This window comes from Sturnira hondurensis, unplaced genomic scaffold, assembly GCF_014824575.4.
Source record: "Sturnira hondurensis isolate 20B ecotype Veracruz unplaced genomic scaffold, ASM1482457v3 Scaffold0022136, whole genome shotgun sequence".
Taxonomy (NCBI): Eukaryota; Metazoa; Chordata; class Mammalia; order Chiroptera; family Phyllostomidae; genus Sturnira; species Sturnira hondurensis.
In genome coordinates this window covers 5,278,691-5,302,959 of record NW_028094767.1, presented here as the reverse complement: position 1 = coordinate 5,302,959, position 24,269 = coordinate 5,278,691, and the positions used below count along the sequence as shown (strand labels likewise).

Sequence of the window (24,269 nt, the reverse complement as noted above, 5' to 3'; positions counted from 1 at the left end):
AGCTTTCTGGGGTGATAAACCTGGCTTCAGGCTACACTGGGCTCTGGGATCCCTCCCACTAACTAGGAATACCAAGTCTTTGACCATATTCTCTCCTAAGGTATAGTCACTGGTGGTACTAGGTCTGCTTCTCATTTGTTGCTTCATTTAGCTCTTAAAGGGACATAACACTCATGAGTGAAGAAATATTACCTTGAGTGTTTTTTTTCACTTCTGTAATTCCCAGATTACTGTTTATTTAAAATAGCTCTAATGAATATATACAAAATAAAAATAATAAGGAAGCTACTATGTTATCTTAGGGCATGGTTAATAAGTTAAAACTATATCAAATTTCCTTAAAGTTATAAAATTTCAAAAATTTTAAAATAAAGTTGTAAAGATGAGCACTTTACATAGGGTAAACTACATTGTTTCAGGATGAAAATGACTTGATTGATTTTTCTAAATAAGTTTCTTTTTAAAAAAAATATTTTATTTATTTATTTTTAGAGAGGGGGGAGGGAGGGAAAAAGAGAAGGAGAGAAACATCAGTTGCCACACCTGCCACAGCCAGGGACTAAACCTGCAACCCAGGCACGTGTCCTGACCAGGAATCAAACCAGCAGCCTTTTGCTTTGCAGGATGATGCTCAGGCAACTGAGCCACATTGGTCAGGGCTGATTTTTCTAAGTTTCCCAAGAAAATTCATTAGTTCTTAAGGTTTTATGTGTCCCCAAAACGGTATCTCCCACAGCTGGCTGAAAGTATTTCATAGGCCTCTCCCTGTATAGTCACACAGCATCCCTGAGCTTAACATTGATTCTGCTTTTCAGCATCTGTAATTCTTGGGGTTCCTTTTCTTAGAATTAAAAGTGCTTAAGAGTTTTGTTAAAACATAAAATGAAAAAAAAGATGAATTGTCTCCCTTGGCAAGAACTTATGCAAAATGCCATCGAACATATACCTCAGGTATAATATTCTTGAAGTGAAGTCTTTTATTTTTTAAGGCTTAATATTTTAAGTAGAAAACTAATTTATAATAATGGAGTGAAGCATATTGTGAGCAGTGATCTCTATATAAATTCCATTAGTCTAAAATAAACCTACACTTTGAAGTTTGGGTAGGTGATAGTGGTAATTTATTTTTTTTGAGTCAAGGCCCTGACAAAGTATTAGTTTACTGAAGCAGCATTTTTCTTCTAAAGCCTGGGAAGAAAAGAGTTCACTAACCAACAATACATTATGAAATCAGTTTATAAAATATGAGGTCAGAGAGACTTGGAGCATGAAGAACTATAGCATTTAATGGTGTTGTTTTATAATTACAATACTCATCACTTCACACAGATTTGCACTAGGCTTTCTAACCTGTGTATACAGCCTTACTGCCAACACACCTCTGGAAAGTATGTGCCCCTTTACATTTATTCAGCACAGCTAGGATTTGGTAAATTTTCTGTTTTGGGTTCATATAAGAAAGACTATTTTGTATAGCAAGTGTTATTAGTTACCAGTCACTGGTGCTTTCTGGTAAGTTTGGTCAGACAGAAGCCATTGTCAGTCAAGTTTAGCAAATTGAATGGTCCCGTTTCCAAGACAAGTGATTGGCAGTATATAAGATCACATACATGCCCACACACAGGCATATGTGCACACACATGTACAGACACTCATAACTCACACCCTCATGGTAAGCAGTGGGAAAATAAGATGAAGAGTTGGACCTGGGAGCAAATCCTGCCTGCTGTGTTACCTCCACGTGACACTCAGAATGTACTTGCATTCATCACCTGGACATTTCAAATAGAAAATTACTCAGTTCTCCATGTTGCTTATATATGTTATGTATCAGATATGTTCTTCAAGGAGGGAGACATTTAAAAAAACAGGAATAATTGTTTTCCAGTAATCTTTATCCTAATGATATTTAAAATTTGAATATAGAGCCTAATTTATGCTAAAACCAATTTTCTGTCTACAGAATTACCTAGGGTTTATCCTAAAATGTTTATTTTAAGGAGAAAATTAATTTTACTAAATTAATTTTGCTCCTTATGGAGGAGGTATGCAGTAATGATAACCATACCATCATACAATTCAAATATTAAATACCCAGAGTTTGACTGCCCGGGTTTGCCTCCCAGCTCAAAGCCTTATACTGTGTAATTTAGGGCATGTCTCTTGGTTTCTTCTAACTTTTATAAATGTGAATTATATTGCACCTACGTCTAACTTTGTATTAAAGATCAAATGAGATTATTTTTGAAAGAGCCAGCTCAGTGCCTGGTGTATAAATATTTGATGAAAAATAGATAATTTTTAAAAGAAAACAGTTTGATGATTCTAGTATTCTAAACTCTAGCTTACTATGAAACTAAATTAAAACTCATTTAAGGGGATTTATTCAAAACGTATTTAGTAGAAAATGTTAAAAGTGACATATCTTAGATGATGTTGACCTTTCAATACATACTAGATGTGAGCAAACCAATAAATTTTTACTTAACTGAAGTATGTGTCAGAGTGTAAACTTTTACAAAAATAATAATAGTTGCCATTTATTTACACAATAATTGTTATGTACTAAAATAAACACTGTCGAGAGACTCCTTTGCATTAGTTCATTCATTCCTCACTGTATCTTTATTAGGTAAGATTTATTATCACCCGTTCACAGATAAAGAAACCTAGATATGGAGAAAATAAAAACTTCCCCCAAATTTGCTATCTAACCAATAGTGGAGTCAAGATTTGAATTTCTATCCATGTGAATCCATAGTTATAACATATTTACCGTATTGCTTGAGGGTAGCTCCTCAAGTGTCCAAACTTCCTTTGCACCAGCAGTTCTGAATTAGGTCTTAAACGGGTTTGCCTGCAGAGGGAACTGCGCAAAGGATTCTTACACTCAGCTCTAGGAAGGCTGTGTCCCTTCTCTTAAAATCTATAGACCCCTTGACCACTCTGTAAAGTACATGATTTGTTAACCACTTTGCTGTATATCTGAAACTAATACAGAATAATATTCAATGTAAACTTTAATTGAACAAAAATTTTAAAGATTTTAAAAAGAGAGAAGAAAAGGTTTGGACCCTTTGAAAGTCTATCTAACCTAAGGGATTCTGACTTTCTCACCCTCAAAAAAATTGAGTCTTTCTAATGAAAATTATCACAGTATGTTTTTCACCCAATAAAAAGATTTTGTCTAGACTTACCCCCCCAAATAAATAGTATGTATACAACATGGTTTAATTTTGTTTCGTTTCCAATTTCAAAATTATATTTCAAATATGCTTTAAACTTCCCACAGCTACCTGACTCTCTGGAGATCCTTATTTGCCTGGCTCACCCACTTCCAAGCAGGTCAATCAGAGCCACACTCTTAACCTTTCCTCAAAACCTAACCGAGAAAATCCTCTATGTTCTGCATTGAATATACCATTCGTAAATTGTATATTCATTTGGTAAAATATATATGTATGTATAAATTGATTTGATCACAAACAAAAGTATTTAACTTAGTACCATGGCTTTATTTTGAAAAATCAAACTTCCAGAGGTAAAAAGCCCCATGCATTAAGTGCACTTGAGAAGTATATCAATAACATGATGAGAGAGTTGCCACGTGCTTGTCTTGGGGGTAGGCTAACTGTCCGCGTTAGGAGGTGTTTTGTATTGTGGGTCTTTTCACTGTAAACTGTGAAGCCCTCTGTCTCTGCAGGAGGATGAGAGTGAACTGGGCAGACCCATTGTTCCCAGTCTTTGTACACCTTTTCTATTGGGAAATGAAAGGACTGCAATCTCTGAAGCTTGATTTTCCCTTAAGAAGATATTTTATGAGAAGACCGCAGCTTCCAGAAATAAAGGCAGACGCATTGCAGTTTATGAAAGTGTAGACAAGGTCCATAGCTGCTGTGAATTATAAATAAATTTCATGACAGCATTAATGCCTCAGAGATCAGAAAATTATAGGTATTTATTGAAAAAACTAGAAAAATTTTAAAAGTCATTTGGCTTTCCTTCTCTATTATCTCATTTCACCCAATTTTCCATTGAAATTCAGAAATAAAGTTAATTGCAGATTTTTTCCAAGTTAAAATACCTATTTGTGTGTGGCAATTTATTCTAGGAATCAAGACTAAACGATCAGGGTCCTGTTTAGATAATTAAGTTGTATGGATGGTCGTCTGGATACACCAAGGTTCTAGGATTGATTCCCGGTCAGGACACAAACAAGACACAACCAATGAATGCGTAAATAAGTGAAATAATAAATCAGAGTTTTTCTTTCTCTCTCTTCCTCTCTTTCTCTAAAAGTCAATAAGTTGGATAAAAAACTAAGTGACGAGGGGAAAGTGGATAATCTAGCTTTATTCTAACAATGAGATTTTTTTCCCCTACGAAACCGTCAGGGATAAAAAGCAAGTATGAGCTGTGTGTTAGAAAAAATGCCTGTAAAATAGGGAATTGTCTGTATATTTCTGTATTTCATAAAATTCTGATATGAATGAAGGTATAGTCAACTTGACATAAGATTGAATTTGTTTATTATACCAATGTTCACAGAAAAAAATATCCACAAGAAGACAGTTTTGTCTTCAGTCTTGTTTGATTCACTTACTAAAGTTACAAGAATGATAACCTCAACTATGAGTGAAAAATTACTGCCTCTATAAGGAGTAAGTCTCATTTAATTGTCTTATCTGTAGGTAGTATATTGATACAGTATAGCACTAAAATAAGCAGAAACATGAGAGGAACAGAGGTAATAGGAGGACAGGAAAAAGAAAGAGAAATTTGCTCACTCTGCAGTTAATTTTTTTCTTAATGGTTTCTTATTCCCTTCTAATGCCTTCCACTCACACCCCAAGTGGAGCAGTTGGCAGGGAACACAACAGATGGATGGCAGGCTCAACACATGCCGAGGCTCTGGCACCGGGCGCTTGACTTTTATTTGCTAAACAGTTAGCCAGATTTCAAGAACCGAGTCTGCTAATGTTCCTATTTGGGGTAATGCACTATGAGAATCTAGCACATAAATACTAAAATATTTCTGTAAAAAAAGATCACACACTCTCTGTTTCTCTGGATAGTTTAGTAGCAAATTACTTTATTCTTGGTGTACATTGCTGAGACACAGTGAATCTGAAGATAACTGGTATTTTATAAAGACCTCTGCAGTTTCAAGTCAGGGACAACCAGACAAGTGTAAGGTACTCAATGATACTGTTAGGTAGAATGTTTGAGAGGATGATCACAGAAAATTCACTGTTTTCACAGATTTCTAAATTCAAAAGTCAGGAGAAATTGTATCTTTTTCATGAAATCTTCCTGGCCACCAGGCAGGTTTAACAGCCTCTTCCCTCTGCTCACTTAGCGCATTTACATGATCAGTATAGTTTGTGTCTTCGTCCCCAGGATGAGCTCCCAAAGAACAAGGACGTGTTACCTCTCTTACCCCTCGAACTCCAGCTCCTGGACCAGAATATAGCACCTGATTGGTCCTGGACAAATGTTTGTTGAGTTCTTCAGAACTGAAGTGGACTTAGCCCCAGGCCTGTAGAAGAAAGAAACAGAGAGTGATTTTTAGAAAACCCTGTGAGGAGCAGGTTGGGAAGGGCCCAAATGGCAGCGATGCTTCAGTGTGAGTCTCTGTGCTTTGTATAAAAGCGTATTTCAGGGAGATAGGAGGACAGGAGACTCTTACCTACCTAGCAAAGCTTCTACATGTTGCTTCCTAGAATGAAATATAACAGAAGTGTGTGCAGCTACAGAATTTGCTTACCATTTTTTCTTAGAGGAACTTCGCTCTTTCATTTCTCTCAAGCTAAATGTTGAGATTATCTTGCTCTTTCTTTTTTTTCTAAACTAGGTTTGAAAATCTCCTGGCTTTCTTGCAACAGTGCTAAGTAAGGAATGTTCTTTCTCTCCATCTTCACAATCATTTACAGGGCTAAAGCAATGACTTTAGTGAATGTGAGCTCCAGTAGAAGTAATTGATATGAAGTAGAGAAGTAGGACTATAAATTGCTCATCACGAGGACTACTTTGGACAGGAAATAGTTTGCAGTTACTGGTATCTCACTTTCCTCAATTAGGAGCTTACCGATGACACTGTCCTTCTCTTTATATCTTAAATCATCTTGCAGTTGTTAGAATACTTGTTTCAGATGTCAGTTTCTATACTTTAGATATTTTGTAGATGCCTCACATTAAATGTCTTCTATTTCCCTAGTACTTTTATGAAGTTTCAAGTTTACTTAAAAACTGTCTTACAGCTATTCAGTCTCACAACAGAGTGAAAAGCCTGAACACTTGTTCTTGACAGAGCCACTTTTAAGAAAATCATAATTACATACACGCTCAGGTGTAATGGGTTCTACAACACTGGCCAAGGCTCAGTTCCCTAACTTTGCTATATATGAAAAGTGTTTATTTCTCTAAACCATTTCAGAATTATTTGTTTTTTATTTGTTATTGAAATAACTTAGTATAATTTGCATTCAATTGATTTTGTAAAGAATTATAAAACATTTGTCTTTGAAAGGAAAATTTAATGGTAGTACTTGACAATAAACTTAATATTATATTATCAAGTTAGCATTAAAAAAGCAAGTTGTGCCCTGGACAGTGTGACTCAGTTGGTTGGAGTGTGGTCCCATAAGCAGAAAGGTCATGGGTTCAAGTTCTGGACAAGGCATATACCTAGGCTGTGGGTTTGATTCTCCATCAAAGCACGTGCTTGGGTTGCAGGTTTGGTCCCTAGCTGGGGCATGTGTAAGAGGCAACCAATTGATGTTTCTCTTTCACATCTATGTTTCTATCCATCTCTCTCTCTCTTCATCCATTCCCCTCTCTCTAAAATCAATAAACATGTCCTCAGGTGAAGATTTTTAAAAAAGCAAGCTGTATTAGTAGAGGCAGTATAGTATCCAGAACAAGGTATATATGGTGTGTGTGTATATATGTGTATGCATGTAACAGTCCTGCTCTCTATTCTGTGTGTGTGAGACCATTTCTAGAGTGATGTGCTGAATTCACAGTCCACACTTTAAAAGACTCATCAGCTAACCAATGTGTGCCCAGATAACAGTGACCATAATATGAAATGACTCCGAACCATCATTTGAAAAATGACTGGTTTCCTGAACGTAAGGCTTGATGAGGACACGAAGGAATGTCATGTGTAAGACCCATAAGATGTTTTTTCTCTGTGTGAAATAAGATCAATGGGCAGAAATTTGGGGAAGGTTAATTGGGGATCAGAAAACATGTTTCAGTATTTTCACCTATAATTTGTTGTGTTTTGTTTTGTTTTCCACCCTGCAAATTAAACTGCAAAAGTGCCTGACTTTAATAAACTTCTAGTAATCAGTACCTCAACAGATTCTTTGGTGGAGGTGGTGGTATAAGCGTATGAATTTAAACTTATTCCTATAATTAAGAATACCCATCCTGCTTATGCCTAGCTGTATGTGCACCCACATATACTTGTGTACATATGCATGGATATACTCTAAGGTCAGAAGATTTTGTGACAGACGTTGAGTTCAGCAGCTACTTACTAGCGCCCCACATTTACGTGACTATGATTGAGACATGTATCAACCATGCATTACTTTGGTGGGCTGGCTTCTTCTTTGAAATGACCCCATAAGAGCATGCAATAATAGGATATCATTCATTTTATGATGAAGAATATTTTAAGTTTGCCTTATCCTGAACATTAAATGTGATAACATATCCCCATGTGTTAGTGGCATTAAGGATCCAAGAAATACAAAGAATTCAAAAAGTTCAAAGTTTAAAACTGTATGCAGTATATATATTTTTTAACTCAAAAATATATTTCTTGGAATGAAGTACCAGAAAATAGAAGAGAAAATATTCCTTCTTAAAATAAAAGGACCCATACTAGATACCTGAAAAAAAGAATATATTTTATTTCCTGAACCATTTGAGTGCCAACAATTTAAGAACCATATAAAAATCCAATTTCCAAAAATTACATCCTGAATAAAGCAGGGCTATAGTCAGAGACATAGAGGTCAAGTTGATGGCACACAAAGTCAAAATTATTTTTATTTTTAGCCACCTTTTTCATTTTTAGTCACCTATTTCACCTTTTTTACTTCCAATCCAAGTGTTTCTTTCAGCTACTTCACTCACCATGCAAGTAAATCTTCTCTTAATAAATATGAATTAGTGGAAAAATACTGAGAAGTTTCTAAGTGTACACTAAATCCACACAGAAGATTATGTCCCTGGAAAACATGCTTTAAGTGAAATAATAGGTCAAATTAAATTTTAAGTATGAAAATAGGATCGCAGACTTTTTAATCTAAGGCTCAATGCCTATTTAAAGAAAAACACAAGACAACATAGTATATAACTTTCTGTTTTCTTGGCTTACATCTAGTTATTAGCAAATTTTTGTTGACTTGCTTAATGTACCTTTCTTTGCTTGGTCTCATTGGTACTAGGTTTGTAAATGATAATCCTGGGGAGTATGATTCTTTATCAGGTGCCCTTTGNAGGATCACAGACTTTTTAATCTAAGGCTCAATGCCTATTTAAAGAAAAACACAAGACAACATAGTATATAACTTTCTGTTTTCTTGGCTTACATCTAGTTATTAGCAAATTTTTGTTGACTTGCTTAATGTACCTTTCATTGCTTGGTCTCATTGGTACTAGGTTTGTAAATGATAATCCTGGGGAGTATGATTCTTTATCAGGTGCCCTTTGGACATCATGTATTTCCTGCATAATAAGAAAGGACATTGATTCCAATGTCAAATGAATCAGGAAAATTAATAATTTTTCTTTTATGCCTAGCTGTGTTTACTTCAGGGAAATGTACAATGATAAAAAGGAGGTAAAAATGAAATTCTTCAATCAGTTTTTCAGAAAGCCACCAGCAAGCCCTAACTTACATCTAAGTTTTTTCCAAAATTGTCTCAAAGAGGCTACTTTGTTTTTTGGGGGGAGGGGGCGGGGAATAGGGGATATTAATTCCAGGTGCATAGCACTCAAAGAGGTTACTTTGCATTCTGAAAAGGGTGCTTTGATTTCACTGTGAAGGTGAAGACATGCTATATACAAGAGTAACAACATGGCAATAATTCTATTAGCAGCAATGTTAGATTTTGCCCTGCTTTATGTTACCCATATTCATGCATTTGTCCATCTGTGGTGTGAATTTGTAACAGGAATGTTACAGTCCCTTTGATGAAAATCCCATAATAGAAAGCACATGCCTTAGAAATAAGTTTTGAAAGTTATGGTTGCTATGGGAAACATTGATACTAATTTTCTTTCAATAATGGGCTAAAACATTGATTGGAAGCCAAAGGAAAAACTTATTTCTTGTTCTAAGACTGGGAGGAAGAAGCAAAAACAAGTGTACAGAAAAGGCAACTAATGTCTGCCAATCCAGTAAATTTTGAGAGACTATTTGGTAAATAGAATTCAATTTGACCCCAGACTGCATGAGGCATGAGTTAGAAACTGCTCTTCAGAGTGAATTTAAAGAGGGGCTTATTCTGTTGGCCTAAATTAGGTTTTAGATAAAGTCTGGACAAGAACATCATCACCCGTTATTCTGTTAAACAAAATTTTGTGCTTAACGACTGTTTTCTTCTCTAGTTTTCATACCACTCAACAAATTTCTCTCTTTTTGAGATAGAAACAAAAAATATGCTAATCTGCACCTAAGGGACTAGAAAAATGATAAAAGATTTTAAATTATTTAAAATTTCTACTAGTACATCTCTGGTAACTTCAAGAAAATCAGTAAGGAGAAAATAATACTAAGGTTTCTGAATAACAAAGTGGCAAACTCTAAACTTCAAATGTTTTAATAATATCTCAAAATCTTCCACATGTCGATGTCACACGTGAAGCTAACTCACTTCCTATGTCACACGTGAAGCTAACTCACTTCCTATAAGAGAAAAGGGCCCAAAGTGTCAATTGGCTTATCTTGGAGTTTAGAGTTATGTTTACAAAGCAAACTTCTTGTCAAGAAAGAGCAGAAACCAAATAACACTGGCCACAGGAAAACACATTTTAATTGCAATAAACAAATGTGTCCATTAAAGCGAGAAACATTCTTAATATCACAACTTTAGAGAATTTTGATAACCAGTTAACAGTTTGGATGTAACCCTAACCTGACATATGCGTCATACATCATTTTTAAGAACTGCACATTTTATAAAGATCTCTGAATTTCCAATGGTAAATCAAGAGGACACAGATGTGGAATAAGACTAATGTGTATTTTTAAGTCCTGACTCTACCCATTCTAGCTCTGTGATTCTGGTTACATTCTTAATGCTGCCGAACCTTAGTTTTCTCATCTATAAAATAAAAATAATAGACCTTGCAGATTTTTTTAAACCACAGGAAGTGATGTGTTTAAAGTATTTATCGCAGTGCCTAGCACCCAATAGATGCTAAAAAACATTCCTTGTTGTTTAAAAATACTTACATTGTCTCAGTGCAGTGGCTGGGTAGGAAAGGCACAGATTTCTCTGCCATCACCAATTCTTTTCTTAGTGTCTCCCAGAAACCCAGGGAAATCCCTCCTCGTGAAATACAACAAAGAAATCACCCTGTCACAGCATACTAGAGGGAGGCTTGATAAGATTAACTAAAAAGTGTTAAGTATTCTGTCCCAGGCCAGTTGCAGGGCTAAAATCTTGCCTCATCCCTTACTTTCCCACATCCCTCAGTAAGTTTGTTTTGGGATCCTTAATAGGATTTCTCTTCTAGTTTGCTCATCAAGTTCAATGTCTTCTAGACCCCAGGACACATTGTTCCAGGATCAGAATGCCAGAATATTCCTGGGTCTATAGCAGTGATTTTCAAAATGTGATTGATGAACCAGCAGCATCAACATTATTTGAGGACTTGTTAAAAAATGCAAATTCTTCCCTGGCTGGTGCGACTCAGTGAGTTGAGCATGGAACTGTGAACCAAAGAATTGCTGGTTCCATTTCCCATCAGGGTACATGCCTGGGTTATGGGCCAGGTGCCCTGTGGGTGGCGCTCGAGAGGCAACCACATATTGATGTTTCTCTCCCTCTCTTTCTCCCTCCCTTCCCCTCTCTAAAAATAAACAAACAAAATCTTTAAAAATGTAAATTCTCCAAAAAATGCAAATTCTCAGGCCTCAACCTAGACACACTTAATCAGAAAGTCTGGGGGTGAGGCCCGGCAATCTGCTCATTCTTTAATTAATTAATTAATTAATTATTTTTATCTTTATTGTATTTTTGCTTTTTCTTTTCTTTTTGTTCAAGTACAGTTGTCTCCATCTTTCCCCCACCACTCCATTACCATTTTATCCCCTGATACCCTCCTTCCCAGGAATCACCACACTGCTGTCCATGTCCATGAGTCCTTTTTCATTCTTGCTCAATCCTTCTACCCTCTAATCTCCTGCCCCCACTAGCTGTCATCCTGCTCCCCATCTGAGTCTGTCCCCATTTTCTTTGTTAGCTCAGTTTGTTTCTTAGATTCCACATATGAGTGAAATCATATGGTATTTGTCTTTGTCTTACTGGCTTGTGTCAATTAGCATAATATTCTCCAAGTCCATACATATTGTGGCAAAGGGTAAAATTTTCTTCTTTTTATGGCTGAATAGTATTCCATTGTGTAAATGTTCCATAGTTGTTTTATCCACTCCTCTGTTGATGGACACTTAGGCTACTTCCACATCTTGGCTATTGTAAATAATGCTGCAATAACATAGGGGTACTTATGTTCTTTTGAATTAGTGTTTTGGCTTCCTTTGAATGTGCTCCCAAAAGTGGGACCTGAATGACCAAATGACCACTAGCTGGGTAAAGCCTTACAAATGAGGACAGACGGAAGAAATCACTTCTCCACAAGAAGCCTGGTAGGGAGTGCAGAGGAGATGCCACAGGGTTGGCTGGGCTCCCATGAGTAGCAGCTGAAGTTCCCAAGGGATAGTTCAGCAGTTGGGGGGTTCCCCTGAGAAGTGTGGGGTCTAAACCCCAAGCTGGGATCCCCATCCTTTAGCACCGGAACAGGAAAGAAACCCCTCTAACATCCAGCTGTGATAAGCACCAGGGGTTCTGTCTGCCAGAGAGAGACAGCTAGAGACTGAGAGAGCCTCTTAAAGGGTCAATGCACAAAATTTCCATAGCAGCCACTTTCCCTGAGCTCCACAAGGGGGAGGGTGGGGTGGACTAGACACACCTGAGGAGAGCCTGCAATCTGTGGCTCTGGGGAGGAACCTGAGGGAACATTCACCGAGATCCCTATGCTGAGTCATTCCCCATAGTACAGGAGACATCTTTCAGGCTGAGCACCCCTTCCAAGTGGCGTCAGCCTGAGGGGAAGCAATAGCCCTGCCCACAGAGATTACTCAGTCCCTCCCTGTAGAACGTAAACCACCCGGCTGCTGATTACAACTTGATTAATTTAACAGCTGATCCATTTAGCAACTGATTAGTTTAATGCCTGAGGCAGAAAATACAAAAAAGCAGCCAAAATGGGAAGACAAAGAAACAAATCCCAAATGAAAGAACAGAGAATTCTCTAGAAGAACTAGCTGAAATGGAGGGAAGCAATTTATCACATAGAGAGTTTAGAGTAATGATTATCAGGATACTTAAACATCATGAAAAAAAACATAGAAACCGTAAAAAAGGACCAGTCAGAAACAAAGGATGCAATATCTGTAATAAATAATGCACTGGAAGGAATAAACAGTAGGCTAGATGGAGCTGAGCATGGAATCAGTGATTTGGAAGACAAGGTAGGAAAAAAAAACCTAGGCAGAGCAGCAAAAAAGGAAAAAAGAATTTTTAAAAAAATGAGGAGAGCTTAAGCAATCTGTTTCAACATGGCCTCTAGGTGATTTTGTTGAAGGATCAAGTTTGAGAACCACTAGTTGACGTATTAACATGGACATTTCCTAATAGAATCAATGGTGGCAGTTTCAGCAATATGGCAGTGAAGCAAAGGCTCCAGCCTCTTGAGGCACAATGCCAGCTGCCTGGACATACAAGGCCTCTCAAGAAAGGAAGTCACCTGTGCCTCTGCACAGAGAAGCACCCTTCCCCTTCCCTCCCCCAAGCCTCACCAGCGTCTCTCCCTGATGCACTAGTCTTAAGATGAGCACAACTGCAGAGATCCGATAGCCGAACCCAGGTACTCTCGCTATTGCCCAAACGTAAGTTTGTGATCTGTCCCCCTACACACCATCTACTCATCTTGAGCCTGGAAAAGTACCTCCCACTTACCCCTGGCTTATTCTCATTCAGCACTGAGTGGAAGAGAAAAATTAAGGTGCTATTAGTAATCACTAGTCACCCACTCTCCCAGGTGAAGCTGTGTCTCACACAGCCCCGTGAGCTTGGTTGATCAGATAGCTGCACTGCAACTTTCCCAAGTCTGCAGGAAAGAGGCCTAGAACTAAGAACCCTGACTAAAATGAACAACCCAAAGGAAGCATCCCCAGCATGCTCATCTCCCCATAGAAAATGATCCTTATCAAGACTGTGGATCTTCACCAAAATCCAATGGACCCAATGTCATTAACTCCACAAACCATCCTGCCTCAAATCTAAACCCTTAAGAGCCTTCCCTTGCCTCACTGCTGCTCATCCCAGCCATCACTACCTAACGTTTCACCTTACACTCCAATCAGAAGAAACTCATAGTCCATGTTTGGAATGAGCCTCCAGGCAATTCAGGAACCACAAGTCTGACTGGTCTAAGACATGACAGAATGTTGGAAAGATTCCGTAATCAGAGTTTTTATCAGGAGATATGAGAACTAAAAATATTGAATTGGCAATATTCCAGACAGTGAAGGTAGACACAATCTAGTCCTTACCTCCTTCATTTCCCACCAAGACTCGCAGTCTTACCCCTCTTTCTCCTCAGGTTTTTCTTTAGCTCCATAAGCCACGAGTAGCCTTCTAATGAATAATTATGGGAGTACAAGCAGGGTGACTTCTCTCACTCATACAGAGCCTGATGAATATCTCATTATCAGAATCCACTCAGCTTCCACTTCCTCCTCAAAGCCACTCTAAGGTCCCTTCATTTGTACACCACTTACCATCTTTCACCTAATTCAGCACATATGTGTCCAGAAGGTGTCCAGCCATGCTCTATGAAAAACAGAGACATTTATTGAAGAAGATACAAAATACAAGAAACATTGTACATAGGACAATGATGACACCTCAAAGAAGGCACCCTTCAAAGTAGGCACCGTGGAACCTCACACAGTTCTCCCAGCATCTCTTCCGCTGTTCAAAACACTGCAAAATCCTTTGTTGGAATCACCATCAGCTACCCCAATGTATTTTCCTGAATCTCATCAATATTCTGAAATCTCTTTCCCTCAGAGGTGATTTCAGTTTTTGGAAAAAGCCTGAAGTTGCCGAGCACCAAATGTGAGCTGTAGGGGAGCTGACTCACCAGGGTGCTTTGATGTCTTGCCAAAAAACTGTGCATAAGACATGATGCATGAGCAGGCCCATTGTTGTGATGAAGCGGCCCATCACCAGTTGCCCACAACTGAGGCTGTTTTGCCGTATTACATATCTCAACCAACAAAGAACATTGAGGTAGTACTCCCTATTAATTGTTGGACCTGGAGGGTCATGCTTGTGCTGGACAGCACCTTCCCAATCAAAAAACACAGTTAACATGATCTTGATCTTGCTGCAAGTTTGCTGCACCTACCTCAGGCGTGGAGAACCAGGTGACTTCCATTGGGATGACTAAGCCTTCATTTCCAGATCATAGCCATAGCCAGGGATGTCAAACTCATTTTCACCAGGGGCCACATCCGCCTTACAAATGCCTTAACAGTTATGCCTTACAAAGGGCCAAATGTAAATGCCTTACAAAGAGCCAAATGTAATTTCAACTCCTTAACAGTTAAGGAGTAATTTATACAGTCCTAAAATTATTTCAGCTCTTTGAAGGCAACCACGAGGCAGATGTGGCCCCTGGTGAAAACGAGTTTGACATCTCTACCGTAGACCCATGATGCATCTCTCGTTGTGACCTTCTTGAGGAAAGCTGGTTCGTTGATAGCAGTTTGAATCAAGTCATTAGCAACTGCAGCACAATGTCCCTTCTGTTCTGGTAGCAGAAGTCTTGGAATGAATTTTGCCACAACACATTTCATGCCAAGATCCTGCGTCAAAATCTCGGACACAGTGGTTTTTGGAATCCCCAGATCAGCTTCTAGTTCTCACACTGTCAGTGAGTGATCTTTATTGACTGCAGCCTGGACATGTTCAACATTCTCAGGTGTTCTGCTTGTTGCAGGCCTTCTAGAATATGGATCACCTTCTACAAATTCTTGAGCATCTTTGAAGCATTTATGCCACACTTTTATTTGTGTTGCAATCATTGCATTGTCCCTGAAAACCTTCTGAATCATCTGAATAGTTTCCGTGGAGGAATGTTCACAGTTAATGCAAAATCTGATGCGGGTTCATTGCTCTACTCACTCAGTCATTTTGAATGTGATGGGCAGACAGCACACATTTTCACTCAACAGCATCTACAGCCCCCACTGACTAGTACACTGAAGTCATCATTGTTCATGCATGCATAGTCCAGTCCACTCTCCTTGGCTGCCAGGTTACATCAATGTCATGCAAACTGTTATTAACAATGGCTGGGCTTTTTCTGGACAGACCTCATATGCCAGAGGTGGGAATTTAGGTGGCAGTACTCAGAGCATGTGGTACATGGGAGTGGGCTGTGAGCAAAGAAAAAGAGAAGATACTGTCACTACTTTTTTTTCCAAAAAGTATTTTTGGAAGTGGATATTATATCAGTGTCTGTTACCGGGTTACATGCCATATCTTATTATCATGTATAACTTGTAATATGATACAAAACACTATATTAGACCAACACACAAAAATAATTCTGCTCTTTATGGGCAAGTGGACATATTTCTGTGATGAGTAACAGATGCTTAATTTCCATAGCATGTTCCCTGGCGTCAAATACTCAGTATGTACTTTTACTGTTCTGTGATCAAATAAAATTGGAAGTTCTTTTTTTTTAATTTTTTAAAATTTATTTAATTATTGTTCAAGTACAGTATTCTGTCTATTACTGTGATCAAATGAAATTGGAAGTTCTTAATACATCTGTGTGATGACTGGGGTCCAGAAATTAACAAAAAATTTTAATACAAATATATTTGTTACATAGATAAGTACATTATATTGTATCAATGTTTCAATAGTTAATTACATTAGCAACAAAATTTTGCCTTGGGTGTTAATATATACTGTGATGATAGTAGTTATACTATATACTGTGATGATAGTAGTTATACTATGGAATACTTATGTAATTTAATCTGATCTAAAAAAACCTGTCTTTAAAATAAATGTATGTACGTATGTAGCAGTATACCTTCAGTGAAAATGATTTAAACTTTTTGAAAATGAATTAATGAAAGAATAAAAATGTCTTTAGGTTTAGACAGAATATAGTATTGCTCTATACTACTTCATATATTCAAATAAGGAATTCTAAGAAATGATATCAACTTTATTCTAGGTAATGCTTAAAAAGCTCTTGTCTTATAAATTAGAAATGTTTTCTAGAAATAAGACAGGTCAGTGGAGTTGTTACTTTGTTTTGAGCTGTCTAAACCCGGAAACTCAAGACCCAAAGTCAATGCCTATAAACAGCTAAATTTCTAAGATCTATTGAGAATATCTCATTCTAGCTGGTGTACTGTTTACAATCCAGACTCATCAGAAAGGAGAGCCTTGATTTCCAATAATGGAAACTGATAGGCATTCGCTGGAAGCCTTTTTACCTCAGACAGGAACAAGATGAATGGAAGGAACTAAAAATTTTCCCAAGTAATTGTTTCAAGTAAAATGCCATTGGGCATGTCTTCAAAATTGATCTAAAGGCATTCAACAGATAAAAGCAAGAAAGCTAACATGCTCAGGTGTAGATCTATGTATGTATGTGTTTGTGTATGTGTATATGTATATATGCATGTTTATATATCTATTGAATAGATAGATGATAGATAGATAGGTAGATAGATAGATACATAGAGATTTTAGACAGGAGATCACTCAGAAGCCAGAATTAAATCATTTCCATGAGAGAGTATAAGGTGGCAGTTAGTACAGAGCTAGAGTGTGTGGGTTCGAATTTCAGTTCTATCTCCCACTGATTTTGTAATCATCTGTAATAAGATGGTTGTAATAATAGTATTTACCTCATTGGTTTGTTACGAGCACAGTGTCTGACCCAAAGAAAGCCTTTGTCAGACTTTAATATTATGTTTAAAAGGTTAAAAGAGAGAAAATGAAATAAGGGATCTAAATAGCATGTAGGAAAACAGGGGCTATAAGACACAGAAACCTCAGCTCAAATCTCAAGTGATGCTGCCAGCTGGGCAACCTTCAACATGTTACTGAACCTCTCAGAGAGTCCATTTCTTATTTTCAAGTGGAAGTACTAATCCTGGGCTTGTGAGATCAGTGGTAGATGGAAAGCCCCTGTACTTGGTAGAAACTCAGAATCAGGTTACCTTTCCCTGAAACCTTAGAGCTAGTTATTGAAGACTGAAAAAAATTCTCTATTCATTTGTTTTTTATAGCTAATAATGCTTATGCTGTGTACTTCCTTTAGGGTGAAAATGGTTTACATGGAGCTCCAGGCTTACCTGGTCAAAAGGTAAAAGAGTTTTTGAGTGTTTCATATAAGCGAAGAATTTTAACCTCTTGAAAATTGAATTCATATATACTATAGTGAAAATTTAGAGAATGTATTTGATGAAACTGCATTCCCTGGCTCAGAAATCCACTAACCAGTCTTTCCAAAGACAACCCACTAGCTAGCGGATCTTTCCAAAGAGAACCTATGGAAACAACCTCTTCTCAAAGACGCCAGCCAACTAGGAGAGATTTTGTCACAGAGTGTGAGCAACACACTTCTCTGGAGACCCCGACAGTGATGCTTTCTAGGGGCCATGGGAGTGTGTACAACTGCTCTAGAAAGGTCTTCACTGTTATTTGACATTGTCTAAAGTGAAGCATGGAACCATTTTTACTGCCTTTGACTGTGTTTCATTATTTCTTATTTAGCTTCCTTTTTGTATATCCCAGGTTGAGCTAAACATAATTATAATGACCAAATATTAAATGCTGTGAAGATGCAATCTCTTCAAAACTATCTCTTGTTCAGAATGATAAGTTCACAATAAGTTAGGATTTTTGCATTGCTGAGCCTCCTTTTTACTGTGCCTTGTATCTTCCTCTCAACCAAAGTGAACTTCACTTTCGTCCCTCTACCGTCTATAAGGGCTGCTTTGTGCTCCTGGGAAGGAGTATGTTGTGTGTGATCAGCATTCTTGGAAACACAGAGGCTGATCTATTTCAGTTTCCTGAAGGGATGGGGAGCCACTTCAAGTGGGGCCAGCTGTCATACCACCCCAATAATTCCACCACAAGGGAGAGCATTATTAATGCAATAGCAGATGCCTATCAAAGCCAGACATATCTTTCTGTGCTCTGGGGAAGTTTCAGAAGCCTTAGCAATAGAAGATACTATTTACTGCATCTAGGTTTTTCTCTGTAGCTAAAAAATGACTGTTAAAAAGATGCACACTTAAAGTTTTTGAAAAATCTTTCTTTGTTTGGCTTAAAAAAAGTGATAAGACTGAGCTGGCAGCGATGAAATTGCAAGCTTCTGAATTTCTCCACAGCAGTTCTAGACAAACCCACTGATACAGCATGTGCTGCCTCTGCAAGTCAAGTTACAAGCCAAGGGACGTGCAGATTTATCTGCCGGGAAATAATTTTGGACTTTCCAGCAGCTGTTTGCGGTGGCTGCATCATGCTGTCATTGTGGCTGATGTACTGGGGGTGTTCAGCAGTTTCGATGTCAGCTTGAATTAACGAATCCAGTGAAAGTCTATATTTTAGGGAAAATGGTAGAAAAAAGATAAACCATGCATTCAGTGACAAATATACCCAATACTACCCTATTTTCTTTCCTGATACATTTTGAGGGTAGATGAAGCAGAAATAATTATCTAATCTTGTATGTGTACATAAACACATATACATATATTCGATTCTATATAGAATATATGCAAAGAGACTATATATATAATAAAAAGCTGACATCCTTTTTTAACATGAATTTTAATTCTATTAAGTGTTGCCTTATTGGAGCATTACATTAAAAAACTAGAGATAAGAAAACCTTCATCCTTTATTTTGGCGCACTCAGGAAGTGCTTGCTGAGTGCTTCTTCAGTGTTTAGGAATATTTAAATTTTGTGGAACTCAATATTGGTTTAGAATTTACATAGTAGAAATGGTCCTTATAATTGTTGATTTTTTTCAATGTTAGAAATTTTGTAATAGTTATTATAATAATTATGCATTAAAAGCAGTGTTCCTATTATTGTACACATTCTATTTCTCTTCTGTAGGGAGAGCAAGGTGTTGAAGGCAGCAAAGGAGAAATTGGTGAAAAGGTAAATGTTTCTCTTTACACACACATTTGTAAAAATAAGTTGTGTTCTTGAAAATATTTTCAAGGGAATATCCAACTTGTCTGTGCCTTCCTATAAGCAATTGAATAATTTTATAGAATTGATTTAAAGTATTTGTTTCAATTAAGGTGGACTTGATATATTGATGTTTGCCAGAAATATTTTGAAACAAGTTTGGATAGTCATGATATCTACATATTTCTATTTAAATACATTCTACATAAATGATTCAAACACTTATTAAGCATCATATTTTTGTGTTATAACAAAACATAAAACCACAAAATTGTGCTATAACAAAACACAAAATGTTGTGTTATTAATGCACCAAGTGCCCAAGTCTTTAAATAAATGCTTAAATTATATACCTTATTTATTAGTGGAATTTTTCCTGAGAAAATAAATGAGAAGAACTAGCTATAATATGGTCCCACAGAAAAGAGATGGAGCATTCAAAATAGTTTGAAAGATTTTAATGTAAGGATGGTTTAAATGGTGTGGGGAAAAACCCACAAGGATTGAGCAGTATCTTAGATCAAGTTACAGTGGACTCCTTAAACTCTGCATGGTCACTGGTTACCAGTCCCAGAATCAAAGAAAACCATGCAGAGAGGGCCAGATAAAAGCTGAATAGAAGTTAACCCAATAATCAAGCAATCTTTTCTTTAATTCAAATATTCAGCTTTCTCCTGAAAGTACAGAAATTAGGAAATGCCTTAGTTATCTAAACTCTTCCTTCAGAAAAATATTTGAATCCCTTTGCATTTCATAAGCCTACTTTTTAAATAGAACAAAAACAGAACCATTCATTTGACTCATAAAACGTCATGTAATTGGACAGCCAGAGGAGGGCTAGAAAGGGGAATAGATGGTCTCAAATATTAAATTGCCTAAATTTAGTTTTCTTGGTGGTGATCGATTATCTGCCTCTTCAATAGTAAGTGTTTATAGACAGAATGAGCATCTGTTATAACTATAAGACAAATTGCACATGGTGTAAGTTACTGGATAATTTTCCTCACAGAACTGTGAGGGAGATAAAAGGATAGCCAGATAATGATCATATAATTGAGCATAATTAAGTGATGACTGCTTTTAAAAGTGAGTCTGTCTTCTAAACAATCCTTTGAGTATTTTTGCTTTAGAATGAGTCATTGCAAGGCCATGCCTTCAACTAAATGCTTTATTTACACATATTTCTATTTTATTTCATGGGATTTTACCTGTAGGAATAAGTGGGAATAAGCAAGAAAACAGATATAATATCTGTAATTTGAAGTCATCATCTCACTAAAATCTTAGTGGCTATTTGGATATTTTTTTCATAGTTGGTATTAGCAATAAAGTGGTTTTCACGGGCTCTGAGGTATAGGAAAACATTCAATATATGTGACTTCAAAGATTTCGCTTCTAATTTTTTCATGTCAATGAACTATTGTCTTCAAGTAGTCAATTTTACTATAGGGTGAAAATATAGAGAATAATTGAGATGTCAGGAAGAAATAAAACATCAAATAGAAAAGACAATACCTTGAATTAGAATTAAAACTCAAATGGTTTATAGTGAGTTGGGTGGAAGATTCACATCATAACCCTTATGGTAAAAGAATATATTCTGCTTTGCTTATTATTTACCACATATCATATATAAATATATTTCAGTGTTACATTGTATCCTGATTTTAACCACATGTATCTTTTCATAAAATAAATAATTGAAGTCATCTTTTTGTTTCTAGATTAGTTAAATAAGAAAAGTACGTAAAGCTTTTTTTTCGTTGTATGACACCAGCATAAGATTCTTGGACTGCTTACAACATAATTTGTTTTTGAAACAAAGACAATCTAATCTGAATTTTGATTTTTGTAGAAAACTGAGTATGTAATTACTCTAAGACCTACCTTTCTTCTTTAATTACTGTGGCCTTTACTGTTTTTAAAATTTGACTGTTTTGCAGATTCATAGGCACAGAGCTCAGACTGATGCCAGAGGGCAGGGGTGTGGGGACTGGGTGAGAAGGGCGAGGGGTGCAAATTGGAAGTTACAAAATAGCCATGGGATGTAAAGTACAGCATAGGGAACATGGTCAATGATATTGTAATAACTGTGCATGATGTCAGGTGGGTACCTGAAACAGCGGGTGGATGGATCATTTTGTAAAGTATATAAATGTCTACCCACTATGCTGTACACCTGAAACTAATACAAAATAATATTGACTGTAAACTGTAATTGAAACAAAAATGGACTGTTTTGAATGACAAAATTCACTAGTTGCAAAATAAAATAATTCAGGAAGTTTTTCAGAGATACCACATCTACCAAAGGCTTGTGGCTACTGATTCAAAAAAGAATTATGTGAACTGTCAAAGATAAGATATCGTGTGATGATTTTAGGTGTTGTTTCTATAATTTAGTATAAGCCAAGGAGAGAAATTTGCTGCCTTCTATCATGGCTAGAAAACTGGCCTTCAGGCCAATTTAACACTTAAGTCAGAGTAAGGAGCTTCCATGTGTTGAACATGCTGCCCTTAGTCCAGAGAAGAACCCACAAAATGTGAACAAGTATAAAGGACCTCAGCTGAAAGTATATTCCTTGGTCAATTGCAACTTATAACAGGAGAGAAGCTTCTATAGTACCCAAGCAAACACATTTCAGCCAAGTCAGTTCTCAAGTAAAAAATATTTAAAGGGCTGGTTCATTCTCTCAAAAATTAGTTACTTATGCTGTCAAGAATCTCCTAGAACACAGCTATTTTCAACTTTATCGTGCTCCGGTTTGTCATTTAGATGTATAGGAATGACCCCATTCCACTGCCTCATTGCTGGCTGGAAAGGTCAGGTGAGCACCACTCACACATCCTTCATGTGTGAGGAATGAGGCAGGAGGAATGAGGTCCATATTCTGGCTTCTCTGCTTCTGTAGGAGTGACTTCAAACATCCCTTCATGGAGGGATTTTCCTTAGGTTACTTCAGTGTTATTGTAGGTGTTGTGTGGGCAGCTACTACTGCCAGTGAACAAAATGGAGTCTATTCTTGAGGTGACAGTTATGCCCATGAGATCAGCCTTGCTAGCTGTGACATAGTCACCCCCTTGTTACAGGACCAAAATGTAAATGTATTAGCTAAGTTCTGAACATCCCATTGGAAAAGGGCCACTTAGCTGGGCTTCATGGAAATGATTCTCATTCTTAAACCCTGAGCCCAAGCTTTTTACTTTAGGTATTTATGAAAATAGGAATGTTACTTAGTTACATTTATGAAAAGAAGCAGATAAAAAGCAGAGGTAAATATCTACTTCATATGCATTCAAAATTCTTAAGTAATTACTTCAAATCATGTAATTTAGTTTGCTTTTAAAACTGTCACTCTTGTATGTTGTCATCGCAGCCCTAACTTAAAATTTAACAACTAATTTCTTCACTGTTTGATGTGATCCTACTGAATTTTATTGTTCAATATTATTTGATCATGAGAAAGAAACAAGTGACAACTGCTCCTCATGCCACTTTCCCCGACACTGATGTAAACGAGGCACATGTGGCGGCAGCGCCTCTCGCGGCCGAGTAATGGGAAAGCACTCAGTGCTGCTCCTCTTCCATAATAATCACTTGAGTAGAAACCAAAATGAACGATGAAGCTGTGAAATAGATGAGTAAGGGCACTTCCCAGTAAGCATTTTCGCTCCTCCAATCACATCTTCAAAAGCAACCGTCAAAACAGGGCAGAAAGTTACAAACCACACATAAAGTCAACAGTAAGTTACTTTATGTTTTAAATATTAAAAATGTATCAGCCCCTTTGACACAACCAATGGTAAAAGTCAAGGTTATTTTTATATGCTACCACAAATAAATAATGTTGCCTGCCAGTAAACAACTATCATAAGATTATAGTCAATCTGACCATTAATACGAATTATTTATTACTAGAAACAACAATTTAGGCTTCAAATAAATCGAGACCTTTTTCACTGGAAAATATTTTTACTTATTCATACAAGTCAAATTTTTATTCAGTTGTTGACTGAATGAACATAGAACTTGAACTGAGAATCTGAAAGGATAACTGATATTTTGGCCATTTAAAATTTGTTAGAGAATTAAAAAAAGCCCAAGTGAGTAACTCTATATAATATGTATAAACTATTCTTCAGAACATTCTGGGAGCAGCATGTAAGTCATTCTGCAAGGGGTGCACATTTCTAGTTCATAAAACACCACTCCCAAAAAAAGCTCAGACTTGACAGTTCAGTTGTGGCTTTGACTGTGACCTGTCGTAGAGTAATTGGGTTCAAATGTTCCTGTGTCCCACGTTCCAGTCCTCCTCTGTCAGACAACTGGGTGTGTCTGGACATTTTTCTTGCTTTCTTTATCTTAGCCTCTTTTTCTATAAAATAAGCATAATTCCTATCTCATGAGATCACTGTAAGAGTCAAATAATACCTCATAAATAAAAAGTGCATATAAATGTTAATATCCCCAATAGCCCAAATGTGAAAAATGTAAATATTGATATTATAAGGAAAATAGATTTTATATAATATCTAATTTTTTATTTATCTAATATTGCTTCCTAGTTTTCTTTCTAAATAAGTAAACAAAATACAAGAGAATCTATTAATTAGCTACTGGTAACAAGTCACCCAGAAATATAGTGGCTAAAAGCAACATTCATTTACCTAGCTGAAATTCTGTAGATTAGTAATTCAGACTGGATTTAATT

At 36.8% G+C, this 24,269-nt stretch overlaps 1 protein-coding gene across 1 annotated transcript in view; it reads left to right on the top strand.

Moving 5' to 3' along the window:
- Positions 1-24,269, top strand: part of COL19A1 (collagen type XIX alpha 1 chain) — a 341,924-nt gene that overhangs the window by 85,159 nt on the left and 232,496 nt on the right. Inside the window, exons 11-12 of the mRNA XM_037034331.1 lie at positions 17,671-17,715; positions 19,480-19,524. Coding sequence (XP_036890226.1) covers positions 17,671-17,715; positions 19,480-19,524 — 90 coding nt within the window. The remainder of the gene's footprint in view (positions 1-17,670; positions 17,716-19,479; positions 19,525-24,269) is intronic.